The sequence below is a fragment of the Panthera uncia genome (assembly GCF_023721935.1).
Source record: "Panthera uncia isolate 11264 chromosome B3 unlocalized genomic scaffold, Puncia_PCG_1.0 HiC_scaffold_1, whole genome shotgun sequence".
NCBI lineage: Eukaryota > Metazoa > Chordata > Mammalia > Carnivora > Felidae > Panthera > Panthera uncia.
Genome location: NW_026057582.1, coordinates 34007542 through 34025832, shown reverse-complemented (window position 1 = coordinate 34025832; position 18291 = coordinate 34007542). Strand labels below are relative to the sequence as shown.

Here is an 18291-nt window from a genome sequence, read left to right as displayed (position 1 = left end):
TTAAATACATCAGAGCCTAGAACCAACTGCAAGAGTGCTGGTCTTTAATTCTTTTTTTTTTTTGCTTGTATGTTCTAAAAGAATTTTCACACATTTTATATCATTTCACATGTTTTTAGGTTGGATTCTAAAATTTATTATTTTAAGTTAAATAGCTACAAAAAACATTTCTGGTGTATTGACATACTGACATTTTCAAATAAATCTTTTATATCACTTTAAAATGTATGCAATTAATCTTAAAAACCCATATCCAATAACATCTAAAAGTGTGAATAAGCCCTTCTTTAGCAGTCAAAATTTTTATATTTTTCTCCCTTTTTTCTTTGAACTCACATTTCCATCCCATTTCCCCACAGAATTTTTTATTCAAATGCAACATATTGTATGCTTGGAAGACTTTTTTTTATCACCTTATCATACTTCTCTGCAAAATATGTATGTAACATTGAAATTTTATTTTTTATTTCCTGTGACCTTAAGGGTCTAAATGTTAACATTTCTTTAGAGTTGCATTAGCGTTATAATTATTAGCAGTACACAATTTTTGTCATAAATGTTTTTTAAGTATAAAAAGTTATTTTGGAAATGCTTGTATTAATTGATGGGTAGACTGTCCCCTCCCCCCATTTAGTTCACATATTTACAGGTGAATATTATTTTATCTATATTTTACCTATATTATTCTAGTCTAGAATAATATAGACTTCAGCATCAATTTTATTTATATTATTTACTTTATATACAATACTGAGAAAACTTGTTTACACAAATAAATAGATAGGAATGAAAGGTATTTTGTTACAGCAGTGTCACTGAAATCTTTGAACTCTTTCTGAATGATAAGCCAAAACCCATATAGTAATTTATCATCAAATCTCATTTGTAATAAATTTAAGCTGACAATTTTATTAGGTCATCCTTCAATTTTGTTGAAAGCAAAGAATGGGAAACCACCTGACCTGCAAAATAATTTGTAATCCAGTCATTAACAATCTTTCCCTCTCTTTAACCCCAACACCAGCATTTTGAACTGTGGTTAGTTTAATGCCCTAGAAGTTTTTAAACCCATCCCCTGAGCAAATCTCTAAAGTAAGATAAACAAGTCGCTGAAGTAAGACTTCAGATGGTTGAAAGGTATTTCGTTTTAACAAAGGGGAAAAATGTGATTAAGAAAAGGAAGATGGGGAAAGTGGCCAAGGGGCATTTGCAGGCAAATCCATTTTAGTGAAGAGTGCTTGTGGAAATTGAGGATCCAGCAAAAGACTCACTGAAAACCAACCTCATTTCCACCTTTCCTGAAATGCTTTTGTGAAAGTTCACCTGCCTCAGTGTGAAGACCATTGTACTAAGTATCTGGACACACTGAGAAAATGCATTACTTTCAAAAAGACCTCAACTGTAACACAGGGAATTCAAGACTCCTGAAATGTAACTCAATCCTCAAAACTACCCGGATTCACTCCAAATGTAGATGCTACCTAGCTTGGGACAGCTATAAAGAGGTAAAACAGACAACAAAGTGGTCCTAACAAACAGCACAAGGAGAGGTGGGTGATCTTTAAGAACCTAATGTCTATGATTTTTCCAGCACTTCTCTACTTATTGGAAATCTTATAATGTCTTCAAGGTTGAACTGGCTCTGGGTCAGAAAGGACCAGAAGGTCTTCATGTTTCCTCCCTCAGGAATTTTGTGGCCACAACCAAAACTGAGGGAGGGGAGAATAGAAAAACTTCTTTGTCTCGTGCACACTCTTACTTTTTTTCCCCCTTAATATGAAAATAATTGCCTCTATTCTTGGAAACCTGGCTTAATTAGACTAATCTGATTCTTTACTGGTAAAACTAACACTAAAATGTTACTGCTCTGAGTTCTCTAATTATAGAGCATTCACGCTTTTTCTTAACAGATACTAAAATCAAATGCTATAATGTTGGATGAGGTCATTGTAAATAGCTTGTTATAAGGCCTATTTTGAGGTACCATATGAATTTCAGTGGATATTATGCAGTGACAAAGAAACACAATGTTTACTGCAGAAAAAAAATATGATTTGCTACTATAATTTATCTAAACATTGGTAAGGTCCTACAAGTTATTTCATAAGAAGTATGTTCGCTGACCATAACCTCCTGTTCCTCTACCTTAGACCCCTTAAACTCAACCGCTTCCTGGTTTCTCCTCTTAACCACCCGCTCTTCAGTTTCTTCCCTGCACAGTCTGAATACCATGATCAACTCTCTCTTTTATGGATACTCTTACCAGACTGCTCAGCCCCCTTACTCCTTGAACTTCTGCTTATATATTCTGCCAAATCGCAGCTCAGAGTCAACCAACCATCTGTTCTTCCTACTATTGCTTCTATCTTGCCAAGTACTGCTGGAGAAATTGTATAACTGCTGATTCATGCCATGACAATCTGCAACTCCCAAACTCACCTTGACCTTTAGCACTACTTGGCGATCCTTTCACTCTTGCCTGGTTGGCTTCCTTTTCCATGGTGCAGGTGCTATTCCAAACCTCAAGTCATTGCTCTTCCCAAGTTTCCTACCATGCTTCCTCAATCAACAGATGATTTAACTTTCTACTGCAGGAAAAATCAGTGTTCAACTTCCCTCCTTTCAATTTCTAATGGTCATCTATAGCTTCACCCTCCCTACCTCTGTCCCAGAGTTAATGTAGTCTATCAATTATCCATTCAATACTAGTTTTTGATTTTAAGCTCTTTTAATGTATACATTATTACAAGACAAATATTCTTCTTGAAGTCAGATTACAAGTTGGAGAAATGGGCATCGGAATGTTAGGGAATAAAATGTGCTGATTGGCCACTGAAAAGAACATATTCTGATGTCAGAATAGCAAATGTTCTTCCCTGTTCAATCATTTGCAAGCAAGGACACAAAGGAAGGTGAGTTGGATGCTGCCTGTCCATTAAGTGTTTTAAAATTCTAACATTATTCTGCCAACCAAACATTAAGACATGAAATTTAAAGAGGCTCTGCTTTAGTATCAATGCCATTATTGTTCTCTACTATTTGATACCACCTACATCTACAGTCTAAAAAAACTATTAGTAATTAGTCCACTTAGTTCCTTCTTTTAGCTAGTTTGTTCACCCTCATTAAATCCAAACTTTTCATGGGAATTCTTAAGACAACCAGTGTGAATTACATTGTGCTTCATCTGATATGACTATTCTAATTTAATGTCATATTATACTAGCTATCATATAAAACGTACAAGTGACACATATTTGCTTTAGAAAATGTATTTGTAGAGACTGCCTAAGAAGGTTTGCTGTAGAAGATCCTGATAGGAAATATTTATCAGATCCAACCAGGGGCAGATCCAGGTTTTTTGGGACCCTGAAGTATACATAATTTGGAGATTTCCCTCTTTCTAAAAAAAGAATACAAAATTATGGATATAAAATGAGGTATGGAGCCTTTGAGAGAAGTTTGTAAAGATAAAGGGCTCTGAAGTTTAAGTTTCATCAGCCTCATATAAATCAGCCTTTTTTGTACTTTGTATTGCTTAGGGCATTAAACAATCCCCAAACCCATAACAACCAAAAACACATGAAAAAGTAAACACCTGACATGAGCCAGGAACTTCATATAATATTATATTTAATTCTCACTCAAACCTTTTGCCATTCTCATTTTTACAAAAATGGGACCCGAGGCTCAGAGAATTTGGTAACTTGCTCACAGTCAGCTCACTTCTCACAGTGAAGCCAAGATTCAAACCAAGATCGACGAACTAAATCTTGTGTTATTTCCACTACAATATTCTGCCTTTAAGGTTTCCCAAAACACAAAGAGGTTAAGTTACTCTGGAGGATGCCCATAGAAGATGCCCAGAAATGCTCAGTCAATACTTGAAATTGACATGACTTAATTCATATTTGAGAACATCACTAAAAATATTGCCCTAAAGCTGTGTTTAAAGGGCTTGAAGAAAAAAATAAAAAATAAAAAAAAAAATAAATAAAGGGCTTGAAGAAACAAATGTGTGACTCTTTGGGTTATTTTCTGCTCACTAAGTTACATAGATGAAGACAGAAAATCTTAGTCTAGGAGAAATGTGGTTCTAACAAGGGAAGAAAAATGGAGGCCGAATCAGAATCTGGAAGTAAGTGTAAATTTGCAGTCTCTCAGGAAAAAGCCTGGCTGTGGAAGGACATACCGATAGTATGGATTTTTCACAAATTATGTCTCTTGCTATGTGTCCAGTATTATTCTCTCTTGCCCTGTAGTATATCAAGTTTTGAAGATAGGAAAATAATGATAGTTAGCTCATATATTGCTCACTATTATATCCATAGCTTATATTTGCCAGTTTGGCCTTTATTTTTCAAAAATGTCTCTTAGAGGTTTTTCTCTTCTCCTAAGACCCTCAGAAGGTAGATGCTCTGTATTTATATTTTCCTTACTCACAGAATCTGGACAGTATGTAGTAGACATTTAATGGAGGTTACTTGGCATGGAAGGTGGTGTTAGTGAGTTATTTTTGACCAGTCACTGTTTTCTAGGAATTCCATAATATAGATGTGTTCTGATTCTCTGCCCCATTCAATCAAAGACTTCAGGATAAAACTTTGGGCATTGGTTAAACCTAAGGAAAGAATTGACCAGATGTATCTAACAGTATTTTCAGTCAACAAGCTGTCTCTGATGTTGGAGTTACTTAAAAGACCTGTTGATTCTGTGGTCTTAGGGCCATTGTGACTCAAGCTGCAGCTAAAACCAGTCCAATGCAACAGACGTTTCAAGAACAGCAGCAGAAAAATGATGACCTAACTGAATGGAACAAGAAGGCACGTATTTTCAAGAAGACATCTCTATTCTTAGAGTAGAAATTTCCCTTCAAGATGACAAGTGGTTCAAACCCTTCAGGATCTTACTTGCCCTCAAAAGTAAGGTGAGCCTTGAACAGATGCCAAGTGGTAACTATCCAGAAGGAAAGGAGAGTCTCTATTATTAACCTAGGCTAAAGACAGATATTATTCTTCCCACAGATGTTCCAAAATAGATGACAACTACTTGAAGAAATTGAATGAGGACTTAAAGCTAAGGAAGCAGGAACTGCTAGAGATCCTAAAACCTCTTGAAGATAAGAACAATCTCTTATTTCAGAAGTTGATGTCTAACTTGGAAGAAAAACAGAGAAGGTAAGGGCTCCCTACTCAGGATTTCCTAGAGGGGAAAAAGCTGGAGAACTTTAATCCGTAGGATTAACAATGATTATTTACATTTTTAAAAAGGTTTAGACATTTAGCTATAATAGATAAAGAATTTGTAACCACAAATCAGTGGCAAGTAATCTTTTATTTACTTTTAGTAAAATTACATATGACTCAGCCCTCATCTCAAGGAGCTACAGTAATCACCCTTCTTCCCTAGGATGCCCACCCGAGAAACAGAGAAGAGCCTTTAGTATCGTCAGTCTACCATGGTTACACTGATAGCTCCTTATACATGTTTGTGGAATCACTTTAGGGTAGATGACTCTGCTCTTCCCATGCAAAGCAGGGAAACAGAAAAATTTTCTGGGCCTAGGAGTCTTCTGGAGGTCTGGCCTCTTTAATATGCCAGGCAGATAAGGTCTCAACTCTTAACTAGAGCACTCACTGTTCTTGGGACCCACCAACTTTGTTTCCTTTCCAGTCTCAAAGAATCTCACCTTAATGGATCTACCTTCATTCTCTACCCTTACAGTAAGCATCTCAGGGAGCCCCGACTTTTGGAGAGCAAAAGCCAGGCAGAAAATTGTGATCAAGCACCAGCTGCTTACAATGCAGAAATAAACGTCTCTCAGGGCAAGAGAACACAAAGGCTTGCTTCGCTGCTTATAATTAAGGAGGAAAAAGTACCATAAACATAAGCATAAATTAATGTTTTTAAAGAATAGAGAGTCTTTGACTCACTTGGTATTGATTCAGATTTTGTTAGAAACTTCTTGATGGCTTGGATTCTCTGAGAGCTACCATAAGGATATAAGTGGTTTCCCCAACTAACTCAAATGTCTTTCACATGGAGAAACAATACCAACAGAGATGGGGTAGGACATAATTCTTGGATTTATGCTGAAGACAACAGATTCTATGAACTCCTTCTTCACAGGGGTAAAACACCCTTTCTACCCCAAAAGCCATACACCAAAATATTTTTCTGAAGGAGTAAAGAAGAGTCTCTCTGGCTGTTGGAGGCCTAAGTTTTGAGCATTGTTGAACACAGAATTCATTTTAGAGCACATAGCTGAGGCCAATGTCGACTGGGAATAAAATCATCCTATAGAGAACTACTATGTCCAGAAGGAATTCTGTAATTCCTATGACTTCGGCACCCATCTCTCTCCCTTGACAGAACGCTTTCTGACTGCTTGCAGAGTATTAATACTACCCTTTAGGAAGTATTATGTTTTGTGACGTCTTTCCATTCTAGTCTACAGATCATGAGGCAGATCATGGCAGGGAAGGGGAGTGAAGAATCCTCAATCATGGAGCTCATTAAGGAAGCAGAGGAGATGAAGCAGAATCTGGTAAGAGGTTGGTGGGCATTTCAGGGAATTGCCTCCTGAACAGGGCTCAACTCAATTACTACCATCAGATGTGGAAGGAAAGACAGTTCATCTCTAGCATCTGAGGCTCCAATACTCCTATCTCCTTCATCTAGAAAGGGGTCAGATGAAATGTTGGGCAAATTCAAGACTTGGTAGCAAAAATTCTATTTCTTTTTGACTCTTAAAAACTTTTCATTTAAGGGTTAGTAATACAAGCATATTAACCCTTCACATTTCAGAAAGAATAGAAAATACCAAAGTAAAATAAAAGAAATAGTTTGCTTCAGGAGACTCATAAGAGTTTAAAAAACCAACAAGGTAAAGGATCTTAAAAATTATAAATTAGTGGTCTAAGCCCCAGAGAAACTTATGTATGATCAAAACATCTTAAGTGTTGTGTGAGGAACACGTTTCTGTTGATATCATACTATTATTACCATAATTATAGTTATTATTAAAAATCATTATTATTTTTTTATTATCATCATCATCAAACTCATCTCTCATGTTCCTGGATTTTGAGCTAGGTCTATTTATTGCCTTCCTTTATGGTTTGTTTTATACCTGTGTCCCCATCCCTTTCCCCTAATTATTTATAATTTCTTCCAATTTCACTTTAATGACTGGACAAACACGTTTCTGTTTGTTTGGTTTCCTCCCCACCCCCAACAGGAAAGGAAAAACAAGATGCTTCGGAAGGAAATGGAGATGCTATGGAACAAGGTGTGACTCTAAGGATCTCTTGTTAGAATTGTCTTACAGACCCTAATGCAAAGAACTTCCCTCTCCTCTGTCTCCTCTGTCTCCATTTTGTCACGTCCGGCTTCCATCCTTGCCTCCTTCCAATCCATCCTTTGCACAGCAGCCAGAGTGATATTTTTGAAATAATCAAATCACATCGTTATTCTTATGGAAACCATTTATAGCTGCTCCTTATTGTGGCATAATGTGGCTGTTGCCTGCCTCTCTCTTCTCATAGAAGTCTTCCCCTTACTTTCTATGCAACCCACACGGGCCTCCTTATGGATTCTCAAACATGCCCAGACTCTTCCTATCTCAACGCTTTTGCTTTGCCCTGGCCTATAATACTATTTCTTTTGGCTGGCTCATATTCATGCTTCGGGTCTCTGCTTAAATGTCACCTCCTCAGGGAGGTCCTCCTTGTTCACTCTATCTAAAATAGGGCACCCCAGGGCGCCTGGGTGGATCGGTCGGTTGGGGGTCCGACTTTGGCTCAGGTCATGATCTCGTGGTCCCTGAGTTCCAGCCCTGCGTCGGGCTCTGTGCTGACAGCTTGAAGCCTGGAGCCTGCTTCAGATTCTGTGTCTCCCTCTCTCTCTGGCCCTTCCTCCCTCTCTCTCTCTCTCTCTCTCTCTCTCAAAAATAAGTAAACATTAAAAAAAATTTTTTTTAATAAATAAATAAAATAGGGCACCCCTTCCTCACTTTCTATTATATAACTCTATTCATGTCCTCCATAGCACTTTTTATAATTAAACTTATTATTTTTATTTTATCATTATTATTATTATTATTATTATTAATTATGATTATACTTGTTTCTTATCTCCCTGACCCCCTCTGGAATACAAGCTCCTCCAGTTTCTTGATTGCTTTGTTCATCTCTGAATCCTTAGCATGTAGCACAATGCTTAGAACATAGTAGACAATAAATGTAAGTTGGATGGATGAATGAATGAATAAATACCTAATTCTAATTCTCCTATGATTTTGCAACAATCACGGCATTGCCTAATATATAATAGTAGGGCCTTTTGCTGGGAAACCAGGTGGGAGTGGATGTTCCTTTGTAGTCTAAGTCGTTGGGATTTGAGTGCTTTTTCACAGACTAGAAGACTAGAAGAATAGATTGTGTCTTGTGATATAAACAGTGTGTAGTGTGATCTCTGACTGCTTTTTTCATATTAACTTTCCACAAATAATCAGGATACCATCAAGTCTTGCATCTTGACCTGAGATCTGCTCCTACTTCTCAGAGGTAGCTACAAATCAGTTCTGTGAATTGTCAGTTTTAGTTCTTCTGTTTTTGAGTCCTTGTGATAAGAACTATGCCAGCACAATTCGTCTATGAAAACCCAGCTTCTTCAAAGCTCCCAAAAGATTTTAAAAGGGATGTCCCTGTATGTTAGCTTGTGACTGGCTTTCCCTACCCATAGTTTTAGACAGCAGAAAGTGGAGAGAGAAAAACAGTATGGTCAGGGGTTAAGAACATAAGCTTCAGGGTTCACAAGATCTGCTTCAAATTCCAGCTCTGTACTTTTGTAGCTGTGTGACCCTAAACAAATGACTTAGCCTCTTCAAATATCTTTTCCTCATTGGAAAAGGGAGAAGTAAAAATAGTCCTGTGAGGCTTAAATGAGAATGTTTGTAATGTAGTAGCATATTGTAAATAAGTAAAGACATGTGCAAGTAGCTTATAGTACTGATGGCTTATAATAAGGGTACAGTTAATAGGTTTTATTGTTATAAGTTACACTAAAGAGACCAAATAGAAGGACTTGTTCCATTCTGAACCCCATTTGGTAGTACACTTTTCTGGTCGAACCCTGACAGTTTCCTGACTGGCAGAAACCAAACAACCTTGACCTATATTGGTTTTCCACTTCCCTCACTAATTCCCACTAATTTAAAGCTTTGCCAAAACGTCTCTCTACAGACATTCGACACAGAAGAACTTGGTGATCAACAAAAAGCACCGCAGATAAAAGACAAAGCAGACTTGCAGGATGGGAAGGCAAGTGGACTACGTGTTACTTAGAATTTCAGGGTTGTTGATGCCACGCTGCTGGAAACAGCCTGTTGACAATCAGGGCTAATTTGGGCAGGCAAATAGGCAGGATCTGGGCCTTGAGCATATGTGTGTTGGATTTACTGTTGGCTGAGACATTGTACTTCTTTCCCGGGACCTTCTCTTCCTTTAGCTCTCTTCTTTTATCCCAGGTTCCCAAAACCCCCTCCTCACCTAGGAAGACCAAGAATGAACTGGAGACATCATGTGCAGAGAAAGTGAAAGAGAAAAAGAAGGTAGTGTGATCTTTCTGAATGGTAGGGGCTTTTAGAGGTGATAGAATGGAGATTTTTAATAATGTATTAGTATGCTCCTGAAACTGATACAAGTTTTATAGGAGATGTGGTTCCTTTGGGATATTATATTTGAATCAGAGTGGCAATCCAAGTTTAGGGGAAATAACGTTAACGAGGGCAAAGTGGGAGAAACTATACCAACAATGTAACTCCACAATAACTATGTGATGTCAAAACAATAGCTAATTTGTTTTTGAACATTTATTTAGGGATATTATGCTTGTATCTAATCTTCTCACAACAAATTTATTCATAAAAATTGATTCTATTCATTTAGCTTTTAGCTTTTAGAGCATGGATTGTACCGATGAGGGCTACTAGAAGGACTGTGCAGTTGAAACCAATTTATTAGTGAATCTATGACAGCATACTTTGGCTATGAAGTCTTTGCAGCATTTTGAGAACGCTGGTTTCTGATCTCAATTTATTTTGTCACCCAGAAGCTCTTTCTTCCACCAGGAAAAGCCACAGAGGAAAATGGAATGGGTCAGGTATCAGGAACAAGCCAACATCCTTCAGGTACTAAGCTCTTCCAAGGTTGGACATGGGATACAGTTTCACTCAAGTAATACAACGTCTTTTAGTTTCATAATAGTAATCCCTATGCCCTCCTCTGGATTACCAATTATCCTGCTAAAAGAAATGTTCCATGGCGAGATTGCTGTGGAAACCTATCTCCAGCTTCGCCTTGAATAACTTAAGATAAATACATTTTTTTTCCTTTAGTCTTGATTTTGTTCTATTTGAAATGGGGGTGGGGGGAATCACAAATACTTTCTGCCCAACTTTAAAGACTGAACATGATGGGATCATTTTAAACTTCTGAGTAAAAAGGTTTCAAGTAACAGGTGGTTTAGAGAAGCCAATACTATATGTGTAGCTCTGAAAAATGTTCTCCTGTAGAATGGCTTTAATGGCAAAACGATGTAGTTGAGAATTGAAGCCTTGAAGAACTACCAGAAGGCCAATGACCTGAAATTATCACTGAACTTACAGCAGAATTTGGAGCCAAAGCAAGCATATTTTACTCTTCCTGGGTCTTGAGGTAGGTAAAGTATCGGTATACATGTGGAGGTTTTATTTTATTTTACATTGAAAATTCCATTCCTTGCAAAGTGATTACCACAATGCCTGGCACACAGTAAATTAAATGTTAGTAGTGACATAATAAGTTTTATAACTATCATTATTTCTCAGAAGCTCTGATAAAGTAAGGATTCCTCTGGAGAAAATGAATTTTCTTTTGTAAAGACTAAATTACATATTATGTACTTAGTATATGTAGCTGATACATAGTTGACACCTGATAAAATTAGTTTCCTCCCTACTTCCTCCATTTTCCTAGGAATTATTGTAGTTTGATCTCATGAAGGCCAAAGAGATAGCCATCTGACAATGGGTGTGAGTTTTGCCAATCCAGATTTTTCTCTGAGATTTTCAGTGTTTCCTCCCCCCTCCCAAAGAATTTATGGCATCATTAGAGAAAACAGTATATTTTACCATAAAAAAAAAAAAAAGAAAAAGAAAAGAATAGGGGCGGCTGGGTGGCTCAGTCAGTTAATTGTCCAACTTCAGCTCCAGTCATATCTCATGGTTTGTGAGTTCGAGCCCCGTGTTGGGCTCTGTCCTGACAGCTCAGAGCCTGGAGCCTGCTTCAGATTCTGTGTCTCCCTCTCAATCTCTCTACCCCTCCCCTGCTCGTGCTCTGTCTCTCTCTCTCAAAAGGGAATACACTTAAAAAATTTTTTTTAATAAAAATAAAAGAATAGCTTTTGAGGGACAGGAGAAAAGTTTCTTAAATTTTCAGGGATCTATGAATCTGAACTCTATTTTTTAATTTAAATTATTTTTATAATTTAAATTATATATTTTTTAATTAATTACATATAACATGTAATATATACAAAAGAATGTACGGAATATATGTAATTGTGAAACAAGATAATAAAATTACCCCCCATGAATATACCAGTCTACTTAAGAATGGGAAAATACTTAGTACAGATGCTCCTGTGTGGAATCTGAATTCTATTTTAAAAAAGACACATGCAGTGAGAAATCATGGTTAGGGGATGACAATGTTTTATTAGTATTGGTATCAGTATGTATATCTCTAATTTCTTCTCAATCTTATTCTATTAAGGGCTTGAACAGCTGATAAAATCACAGAGCACATAAGATTAAATAAATATATGAGTAAATCAAATCAAAGAGAAAATAAGTTGAAGCCAGGTAAATACATGAAAATACATGATGAAAGTATTATATATAGTTGGTAGAAGCAGGCTTCAAACTTGGTTCTGGGTTTCCCAGAAAAAGAAACATGGGTTTACATTGTCCACAAAATAATAATAAACCAATTGCTCAGGAGAAATATAGATTTTACTAGAACTGAGACCAGAGAGAAATTTCTCTTCCATGGAGATGGGATACTCTACATATGTTATAGTAGCTAATGTCCTCAACAATATTTCTAAGGTAAATTCAGAATCTAAATTTCCTAGCCTGTTTCTTATCTTTGTTGGCACAATATAATAAAAAAAAATATCAATCTGAAATTTTTTAAAAGCAATGGGTCAGTTCAAGATGATTTGGTCCATGTGCACAGCACACTATTAGTCTGACTTGGCCCATAGATAAAATTTACAAAATCTAGATGGCTGGATCTACTACCCATCCTTTAACCTGTGTTCTACTTATATTTTTTCTTTTAACTATTGCTTGATAAGAATTGGAAAACAGAAAGCTTGAGATTTTCTTCTCCAATAAGAACCTAGAATACAATCAGAAGCAATATAAAGTCATCAAGGTATAAATTTAAAAGATGGAGGAGAAGAGGGTATGAGAAGGACAGATTCTTGTTTTACTTTAAAATTAGCTGAAGGTCATTTCAAACGATCTTAGAGTAAGGAGTTTAAAATCTTTTAGCTCCAGATTCAAATCAAGTCAAGATTAGTAAATAGTGAAGGGTTCCATTTGATTCAATCACCTATGGAGATTTTTTTTTTCCTTCCTTGCAGAACGTTGAATCTTTGAACTTTGGACTAGGGCAGCCCACAGATCGTACCCTCTTTTCTCTTATCTCCTCTTTATGCTTCTGGAGAATTAAGTGATAGGGCACTAAATTTCCAGTTACTACAAATGAAAGTAGCTACAGGCATGTGTGACCCATTACTGCTCTGTCTTATTGATTGTGCATTCACTGAACACTGATTATAGGCCAGTTTCATTTTCTAACACCCACATAACACAAAATCTTTGGGTTTATTTGAGCCTAAGTGGATCTGAAATCTGAGTCCTAGATTTTGTTTATGTTGACTTCTTTGTTTGATTATTGAAAAAAGAACAAAAGAAGCATTAGTTTTCTTCGTAGAGGGATTTTTAAAGTAATTATGTTAAGATAACATTATCAACAGTGATATGATACGGTTTAGTCATGCTCAGTGTTTCCCAACTTCCCTTAGTCTATTTTTTATTCAGTATGTTCTGTTTAGATTGACTTCCTTAATTTCCTAATGCATTCCTGGAAAATAAAGTTAATATTACTGTTTTATTATTTTTTTAAGTTTATTTATTTAAGAGAGTGCATGCATGCATAGAGTGGAGGAGGCAGGGAAGGGAGAGGGGAAAGGGGAGTGACAGAGAAAGAATCCCAAGCAGACTCTTCGCTGCCAGCACGGAACCTGGCCCTACACCGAAACTACAAGCCACAAGTTTATGACCTGAGCTGTAAATCAAGAGTCCGAGGCTCAACCTACTGAACCATCTAAGCGCCCCAAAATTCCTATTTTAAGTGGAAAACCAATAATAGTTTTCCATAATAGAAAGTAAACTTAATAAGTATACTGAAAACAAGATTTTAATGTTCTAACCAGATGCTAAAGCCTGAGGTCCGTTTTATCTTTATTAGGAAGTGAGATTAGCATGGTGTAGGGAGTTTTAAAGCAAACCTGCACCAAACCGAAAATTTCTCCTTGATGCAATCGAGTTTGAAGAATTGAAAAGGGAGTAATTTTTTCACTGTGATTTATATAGCATTTAATGCTGTGTTCTAGAACCTCCTAAATTTATTTCAGTTGCCACTCAAAATCATCTCACCATCAAATTCTGGAAACAGTACTTTAATAGAAAAGCTCTGGTTTTACAGTCAGATATATGAGCCACGGGCCTTATTCTGAGGCTAAACAGTTAAATAACCCAGGCAAGTCATTTAGTTTCAGTTTTTTCTTTGCCTAAGACAGTAAAAACATATTATAGAGCATATTGAAAACATGTGGTTTTGAGTTATGCTCACAATAAAACTAGTTCAGAAAAGCCAGGCTTCTGACTCCTTCTCCAAAGTTCATCTCCTAGAATGTGCAGAAAATGCCAGTGTTAAAGCATATGATATCTCATGACCCTTCCACATCTAAAAGCTATGATTTAAATCTGAATTTATCAACTTTTTAATATGTAATCGTCCCAATGAAGACTCATACTCCTAAGGGTAATTTGTTTAGTAGTAAAGGAAACTGTTCAAAATGGGTTCACAGTTTGTAATTCTGCATTTAGCCCAGTAGGTGGCACCAATCACATCCAGGCTTCTAGTCCACAAATAGTGGTAATTCAGGAAACCTGAAATATCGTCAGAGAGATTGGCCTTCTATTACTCTTAGGACAAAATGTGCTACATTTATATATCAAATGAAAAACAAAACTATTGATGTTTTCTTCCATGCTCTGCACTGAGGTGTATTACTGGCAGCCTTGATTAGACCTTAATAAACTCCATATTCTGCTGTGCAATCCTTACCTATTATTCTACGCCTTGAACTAGAGTTCCCTCCATTCCAAATACATCCACTGTCCACTTCCTCCACAATACCTATCTAATACTGTTTCTTTCCACCACAGAAAAGTCAGGTAATTGGGACACTGAATTATAAAATGAGTTGGGCAATTGTACACGGTGTTGATTTTTTGAAGTTTAAGTCCTTAATACTGTTCCTAGATACAGTTCATTTTCCTCTAGTTTCAAAAGAATTGAATTTCACAAACCTGTCTTAAAGGATGATGTGTCGTTTTGGACACACCTCCCAGCAAATCAGGGTATAGGCCCTTCTGTTCTAGGCATTTCCAAATAGAAAAAAGGTTTCTCCCACTACTCTTGGCCAAGAATCCCTCCTCCCACACAAACCGTCCTGTGTGCTGGTTGGCTGTGTTGCAGTGGTGTGATCTATTTGGTTGGCAAGATACAATCTTGTGTTAATATTAGTTTGTTATACTTTACGCAATCCATACTTGCAAACCCTCTTGAGGCCCTGGTTATATATAGCATTACCTTTGTCAATCTAATCTGTTTGGCATTCCGCCTCGCCTAGGCTTATAGAAGAGAAAAACCTTTTAGACCGAGTGAAGTCCTTATGGACATGGGTCACATGTAAAGGGATTTTCTTTCCCACCAGTGTAAAATTACAATTTGACCCAGGCTATGGAACAGTCCTTCCCCAGCCTCTGTAGAGTCAAGAGAACAGTTCGTGGTCTTTGGCAGCCATGTATCTTAGAGAGCACAGGCATGAAATAATCTTTCAATTCAGCTGAATTTTCCATCATGCCTGCTGGTAGTTTAAAGAGGAAGTTTATCTTCAGCAATAATGTAACTGACGATAAGACATTTGATTCTGACAGACTTCTTTTCTCTCTTCCCCTCCACCTCCTCTCCCCACTGAACTCATACTCTTGGCATTTCCTTGAGTTCTTTTGAGAAGAGGCTGAAGGTTGGATGTGAATATTTTGCTACACTTATAAATTCAGATGAAAGCCCAGTGAGGTGGGAAATTAATACTCTTGAGACCTTATTTATTCTGTAACTCTCTCTGTTCTTAAAGCAAGTCATTCTTCCTGGCTTTAACCTTTACTTCACTTTAGTATTACTCTTCCTGATGGCTGACATATACTCCAGTAAGTGCTGCCAAATAATGTTAAGCTAAAATGCTAGAAAACAGGGTCAGAAACCCACAGTTAGCTCAAATTTGGGTCCCTGATAAATATGTTTTTAGGTTTGTTTATTTATTTTAAGAAAGAGAGAGAGCGCAAGCAAGGTAGAGGCAGAGAGAGAGGGATATAGAGAGAATTCCAAGCAGGCTCCATGCTGTGAGTGCAGAACCTGACGTTGGGCTCGAACTCAGGAGCCATGAGATATTGACTGAGCCAACCTCAAAAGTTGGAAGGAAGCTTAACCAACTGAGCCAACCAGGCACCCCTAAATATGGGCTTTTTAAAGCTTTGACGCAACTTGAACCTTTTGTGGATTTTGTTATTTTATTTTGTTTTGTTTTGTTTTATAGAGAGGACTCACTCAAGTGGGGGAGAGGGGCAGAGGTAGAGTGAGAGAGAGAATCTTAAGTAGGCTACATGCTCAGCATGAGCCCAACTCAGGGCTCAATCCCATGACCCTGGGATCATGACCTGAGCCAAAATCAAGGGTCAGACATTTAACTTACTGAGCCACCCAGGCAACCCAACTCGAACTTTGAATGTCAAAGTTAGGTTTCTGTTATAGTAGTACTACATAGTAGTTACTATAGTTACTACTACTACCTATAGTAGGTTATGAAGTTAATTTTGAATCGAAGTCTTTTTTTCACTTCCTATAAAACCCCACAGAAGTCCAGGGGAGAATAAAATTCTTTCTTCCTAAAAATAAATTTTGAAGGTTGAAAAAAATAAACTGTACCTTTATTAATATTATGATTATTTCAATGAGTGACAATAGCTTCCAAACTTTGTAGTATCACACACTTAGGAAACTCAGCAGGATTATTAGGATAGGGTTGTCATATTTAGCAAATAGAGGATGTTCAGTTAAGTTTGAATAGCAGATAAATAATTAATGTTTTAGTATAAGCATGTTCCAAATATTTCATGGAACATGCATATACTAAAAATTATTTAGTGTTTATTGAAATCCAAACTTAACTGGGTATCCTGGCAACCCTAACCTAGGACAGACTCACTACAGAGCCTACTTAAACGCCCCACAATTCTTCTCCCCCCCCTTTTATTGGCTCTCTTCTTCTTCATCTCAGCCTATGCCTGTCATTCTGTCTGCTCCTTTTTTTGTCCCCTCGCCCACCTTTATCTTTTTTGTTCTCTACTGTCCACAGTTGGCCATTTTTATGGAATATGTATCTGGGTTATCTGAAATATATATATGTATATATATATATATATACATATATATATATATATATATATAATTTATCATCCCATTTCTTCATGTAAAAGTTATATTAAACATATGCTTTGTAGGCTCTCAAAATTATTTCTACTTGCATATAATCCTCAAATGATTTTCTTCTCTCCGTGGGACATGGGCCCTCAGCAGGGAAGGGTTTGCCACTTGAACTCTAAAAATACTGTTTGAAGTTATTTTCTAACACAATTACAAAATCCACATTAATGCTAATGCCAGAGTCATTCTACAGTGATGCAATGATATGTGATGTGTGATGAATGTTAGTAGCCTTACAACTCAAAATAAAACCAGGTTTTGTTTTGTTGGGTTTTTTTCCTCAAAGAAAGCTCCCATTTTCCTAATGTTTCCCACCAGGTACTGTGAACACTACAACTACCAGCAGATTAACTACCAGCAAAAACGAATCTAATGTGGTAAGAACTACTTTCATTTTCAAAATTATTTTAAAGGCTTGCATAGTGTAGATTTTTAGAATTTATTTGTTGAAGTACATTCTAATTTAATATTTTTAGGAGATTTGTAAAGTGGGTGCCAGGGCACTTGATGTTTTAACTGTTTTTTGGGTTCCCCTCACCCCGCCCTTCTATGTTGTAGAGAATTCTGGGATCAAAAACCTACACAGAACAACAAAGAGCTAAAGGAAGTCAGTTTGATGATGTAGGAGGGAGGATCTTTTTTCTGAGGTCACTGCCAGACGAAGCTCTGAAGGATTAGAAGGCTTTCACTCCGTTTGCTTTGGACAGATTTAAAGACGAGGCACAGCCATTTGTGTTAATTAAAATCTCTCAAACCTTTGTTTTAGTGCAGTTTATTCTGTCCCCACTAAATTGGGTGGAAATGCTAGTTAGATGTTTGACCTTAAGCATGTCAGGAATTTAGTCATTTAGGGATTGTAAAATAGTCCCTGATTATTTTGATAGCTTTTGATTTTGAAATGACTAGGTTCAAACCACATTGTATGTTGTTAACAAGTCCATGAAAGGCTGTTCCTCTCCACCTCTGAAATGTTTCATTCTGCACAGATCCATCACTAACATATGAACAAAAGTACATACAAAATAAGGAAAATTATAAGCCTTACAGTTTTTTTACTCTCTCGTCTATCATGTCCAACTGTCCTAGTTTGCCTCCTAGTTATCTGCCTCCATTCTGCCTCCTCGTTATCTTTTCCTTTAATATCTCCTACCTTCCTATCTTCTACCTAACTGTTTTAGTTCAGGCCCTCTTTCCTACCTAGATTAGCACGGCTCTTAATTGGTTTCCCCTCTCTAGTCCCTCTATTCTATCTTCCACAGCACCTGAAGCTGTCTCTTCTAAAAGAGGAATGAGCTCATGTCTCTTTCCTACTGGTTTTCCATTGACTTTAGTATAAAGTCCAAAC

General features: G+C 36.9%; 1 protein-coding gene across 8 annotated transcripts; it reads left to right on the top strand.

The window, feature by feature from the left end:
* Positions 1-2848: 2848 nt before the first annotated feature.
* CCDC196 (coiled-coil domain containing 196) lies at positions 2849-17704 on the top strand. Of its 8 annotated transcripts, none has more exons than XR_007453409.1 (11): positions 2849-2912; positions 4724-4927; positions 5025-5177; positions 6451-6547; positions 7241-7291; positions 9222-9323; positions 9530-9613; positions 10133-10192; positions 10577-10718; positions 17265-17323; positions 17505-17535. XR_007453409.1 is itself a non-coding variant. In XM_049611433.1 (10 exons), exons 2-10 carry the CDS (start codon positions 4878-4880, stop codon positions 17622-17624), a joined length of 792 nt encoding a protein of 263 aa, XP_049467390.1. In that variant the 5' UTR covers positions 2849-2912; positions 4724-4877; the 3' UTR covers positions 17625-17704. The 8 variants fall into 8 exon arrangements, 5 of the variants coding, with proteins under 5 accessions (XP_049467390.1, XP_049467389.1, XP_049467391.1 ...); XR_007453408.1 differs by having other exon boundaries at positions 10114-10192; XR_007453410.1 differs by lacking the exon at positions 10577-10718 and having other exon boundaries at positions 17505-17545.
* The last annotated feature ends 587 nt before the right edge of the window (positions 17705-18291 follow it).